The 4,522-nt window shown below is 48.8% G+C and overlaps 1 protein-coding gene across 2 annotated transcripts; it reads left to right on the top strand.

The window, feature by feature from the left end:
- The first annotated feature begins 298 nt into the window (after window positions 1–298).
- LOC108434384 (E3 SUMO-protein ligase EGR2) lies at window positions 299–4,257 on the top strand. 2 transcript variants are annotated; one of them, XM_017709457.2, is made up of 2 exons: window positions 299–673; window positions 1,259–4,257. In XM_017709457.2, exons 1-2 carry the CDS (start codon window positions 529–531, stop codon window positions 2,527–2,529), a joined length of 1,416 nt encoding a protein of 471 aa, XP_017564946.1. In that variant the 5' UTR covers window positions 299–528; the 3' UTR covers window positions 2,530–4,257. The 2 variants fall into 2 exon arrangements, with proteins under 2 accessions (XP_017564946.1, XP_017564945.1); XM_017709456.2 differs by having other exon boundaries at window positions 1,256–4,257.
- Window positions 4,258–4,522: the final 265 nt, after the last annotated feature.

Genomic DNA, 4,522 nt, shown 5'->3' with positions numbered 1-4,522 from the left:
CTGTACAGTAAGCCTAAATGTCCAGCTCGTAAAGGCATTCACTGAAGACGAGACTATGCCTTTCTGCCCCGCTTCCACAATGTCCTTACGAGAAACATTAGCGAAGCGTCAGAAACGTACAACTCTCCTTTTTTGGGGGGAAGCCCGTCACATCCTCTGTCCATGTATGGCCAAGAAGACGACAAACGCAGCGGGGGAATCCTCTCAGTGGAGACGATGAATGGGGAGGAGGGACGATGGCTCAGCCCAAGTGTATAAAAGCGATTGGTGCTGAAGACTCTGAGCAACAGATAGCGGGAGAACATCGAGCAGCAGTAGCACATCTGAGGAACCAAAAAAAGGGGGATTTCCACACTGACTTTTGTTTCATTTCTCTACTGGATCACAGCCTTTACGGAGCCGACTGACAGAGCAGAAGCGCCTTGAACTTCCATCGTTTTCCTTGGTCAACGTTTGTGCTTTTTCCCCGCTTCACGCTCGTCCACTCTGCTCGGATTGATAGGCGCTGGCTAATCTTTTCCCGCAAACATGCTCAACAACATGGATTTGAACTCTCAGGACTCTTTCTACCCTCAGTTTGAGAGTTGTAACACCCCTGCCATGGCCATGGAAACTCACGGAGCCAAAGAGGAGCGGGATCTCGTCTTCATGGACGCAGCACACTTTCCACACGGTGAGTTTTTTGTTGTTTGTTTGTTTGTTTGTTTGTCTTTTCTCTTTTTGCAACTCTCTTTTATTAACCACCAAGTTTTCCTCTCTGATTTATCGCTATTTTGATGTGTACGTTCATTTCTGGGGGTCCACCCATCTCTCCATAGTGCGCGTCTACGTAGCTGCTACTTATGTAACACCAACTGTAACGTTCAGCTGGATGTGTTGAAAGTGTGGCCTGATAGATAGACAGACAGACAGACATGCAGATAGACATGCAGATAGACAAACAGACAGAGAGACAGACAGATAGATAGACAGATAGACAGATAGATAGTTTGTTAATATGGCTATACATTCTGCCTACCTATCTGGTGTATATATAACGGTGCTTGTAAATGTATATATTCACATTTGATGCATCATATCATTATATATATATATATATATATATATATATATATATATATATATATATATATATATATATATATATATATCAGTATGCATGTATATGCAATCGTAACACTATATACTGTACAGACACACTGTTATATACAGTAGGTCTGTTCCTGTTCTTTATATGTTTCTCTCTGTTTCCCAGCAGACACCTCCGTGACCCCTAAAACCGAGCCCGTCTCGGCGGACCTCTACTCGCCGTGCTTGGGCCCCAGAGGGAGCTTCGACTCCTCGCTGTCCTACTCGGGCAGCTTCTACGTGGAGGCGTCGCGCGGAGCCTCGTGCAGCGCGGAGACTCTGCTCAGCATGATCAGCGAGATCGTCGGCGGCGTCTCCACGAGCCCGAGCGCGGACGCGCGGGGAAGCGCCAGCACGAGCGCCACCCCGCCTCCTCTCTACCCCCCAGTGGGGGGGCAGCAGCAGCAGCAGCAGCAGCAGGGCCAGGGCTACGCGGACTCCGTCCCCCTGGCCGAGGCCGCCGCGCTGCCCGTGCTGGTGGTGAAGCGCGAGCTGGAGAGCGAAGGATACGAGTGGAGCACGAGCGAGTACGAGAACAACAGCAGCAGCACCAGCAGCGCCAACAACGCCGGCAGCGCCAGCAACAGCGGCTACTACTGCTACTTCCAGCCGGAGCCCTTCCAGCACGCGGACGTGAAGGACCTGCTGGACTCGTTCGGCACAGTCAACCCGGACGCGGACTTCAAACCGGCGGAGAGCGCCGTCAAGCACGAGCAGGACTTCGCGAGCGCGTGCGCGCACGCTTTCGGCGCGTATGGCGCCGACGAGGACAACAACAACAACAGCAACAACAACAACAGCAGCAGCTACGTGACCTCCTCCTCTTCCTCCTCCTCTTCCTCCTCGTCTTTATCCTCCTCTTCCTCATCCTCCACCATCGACTCGCTCCTCTTCTCCTCCTTGCTGCCCGAGTCTTTTGCGCAGACGTACGCCGCGCGCCCGCAAAAGCCCGCACGTGTGCGCAAGAGCGGCGCAGGCGGCGGTGGTTCCGGCGCGCCTCCGCGCGCCAAGGAGAAGCCCTTCGCGTGCCCCATGAGCGGCTGCGAGCGGCGCTTCTCGCGCTCGGACGAGCTGAACCGGCACGTGCGCATCCACACAGGCCACCGGCCCTTCCGGTGCCGCGTGTGCGCGCGCAGCTTCAGCCGCAGCGACCACCTGACCACGCACACCCGCACGCACACTGGAGAGAAGCCCTTCTCGTGCGACGCGTGCGGCAAGCGGTTCGCGCGCAGCGACGAGAGGAAGCGGCACGCGCGCGTGCACCTCAAGCAGCGCGAGAAGGAGCTCGAGCGGCAGCAGGCGGCCGGAGCGGCGGCGGCGGCGGCGGCTGCGGCTGCGGCCGCGGCCGCGGCGGCAGGGGGGTGGCCTTTTCCCAGCACGCGGGGTGGTCTTCTGAGTTAAACAACAAACAAGCGAAGGCACGAACAAACAAACACAAAAAGGCCATCACGAGCTTTTGAGGCCCTAATGAGCTTTTGTATATGAGAGAGAGAGAGAGAGAGAGAGATAAAGAGAGAGAGAGAGAGAGAGAGAGAGAGGAAGATAAAGAGAGTGAAGGTATGCAAGAAGTTCAGGCTTGAAAGACTTTTAAGCTTTTCTGTAAAATTATTAAGAAATTCCAGCTGGGTTCCAGCTTTCTGTGCTTGGACCCCTAATTAAAAGCTATTTGATCACAGGTCACTCTCGGTTCGAGCATCAGAATAGAGGGAGAGGACGTTTGGTCCCCCACAAAGCAAAGCAGAGAACTTTAAATGGACCCCTCATCTGCTTCTTCCCTCATGCCGCTTGCTCTCTGTGCAGCAAACCGCAGAAAAAAACTGATCTTTTGAGGTTTAGTTTTGGTTTGTTTTGTATTTTTTTTTTCCTGTTGTCCAGTTGTTCGGTTCTGACCTGCAGTTCAGCACCTCTTGCTGGACAGCTCCTCCGACCTCAACTCCTGAATGTATTGCACTTAATCTCCTCCAACTAAGAGTCTTTTATGAAATTTGTGCTTTTGGAGTCTTTTTATATATCTCTATATCTATATTCCCATGTGGACCACCTGTTTGATAACCCTTTGAAAATGCATGTTTATGTTGATGTGTGATGTTATTGATTAATATCTGATGACGCCTCGCTGCAGAAGCGAGGCAAGTTTTACCTCGTCTGACATCATGGTGGTGGCAAACTCTACCTTGGCTACACCACGACTTGTGGTTCACTTGCGCCAAGGCCTTTTTTTTTTCTTTCTAAAGATATAATGCTATTTCTTTTGACGTGTTTATTTTTTATTCTTTTTTTTTGGTTGCTATGCTATTGAATGGTAATTGTGTTGTTTGACAAGGAATTTATTCTCTAATTGTCAGATTTACACCGTAAGTGGACAAAAAAATGATAATAAATATATTTATATGCCTATCATCATTTGTATTTTTCTAAACGTTTGCCTATATTTCCATGGTTGCTGATTTGGATATTGGAAAACAAACAAAAAAGTTTTATTTATGAACTCACAGTGTTTCCTCTGTGTGATAAAGGAAGAGGCAGAGCTCAGTGAGAGATGGGATGGACGTAATGGACTCCCCGAGTCCGCATGTAAGGGTGAAAGGCTTGAGTGTTTTCAGTACGACGCCGCTTGCCGTCTGACACGGCCGCGGAAGGTCAGACAACAGGCACTTGGACACAACGACTTGTCACTGTCGGACAGTTATCGCTTTCAACCCCACTACATGTGTGTATATAAATCAATGAACTATGAATCACGCGGCTCTTGTAGTTTGTAACGTGATGAGGCAGGACTAGAATAGCACAAGGCTAAACGTTGCTGTTGAGTAACTAGGTAGCACACATTGCTGCATTTTTTTTTTCCCAGTAGTTCTTCTTTTACATGAAGGTACAACAATCTTACGACAGTTATATCGCAATTGTATTGTACTGGGCAAATGGGTTTGTTGGAGAAATGGTGATTTGGGGGGGAGAGGGCTGTTCATGGGAAACTTGCCTTAAGTTATTTTTAATCTCTTCCTATGCTGGGAGAATGATTTTGTACATACCGAGACAGTTTATACAGAAATACTTTGAATGAACATTGATGTTTGTTATTTTTATGACTGATGTTTATGAATAAAACTATTTCCTGAGTCTTTTAAAGAGTAATCCCATTTACTTTGACGATGGACGTTCAGCAGTCCCTTTAAAACCACAGGTTTATTTCATTATAAGGCTTACTGTTCTACATAGACTGCAAAGTTGTAGAAGTGTGTGATAATAAATGTGGGCCGACCAACAGACCCTGGCCATTTCAGGGGTTAATTCACGTAAAGCACGTTCAGACATGAAGTACAGTACGGCACAAACCTCAGAGAACACCCATCACTTATTGAGTTTCCAGTCAAAACAAATTTCCATCAAAACC

The sequence above is a fragment of the Pygocentrus nattereri genome, chromosome 22 (genome assembly GCF_015220715.1).
Source record: "Pygocentrus nattereri isolate fPygNat1 chromosome 22, fPygNat1.pri, whole genome shotgun sequence".
In the NCBI taxonomy this organism is placed as follows: Eukaryota; Metazoa; Chordata; class Actinopteri; order Characiformes; family Serrasalmidae; genus Pygocentrus; species Pygocentrus nattereri.
Note: the sequence above shows the minus strand (reverse complement) of the source record. Positions and strands in the feature narration are given on the sequence as shown.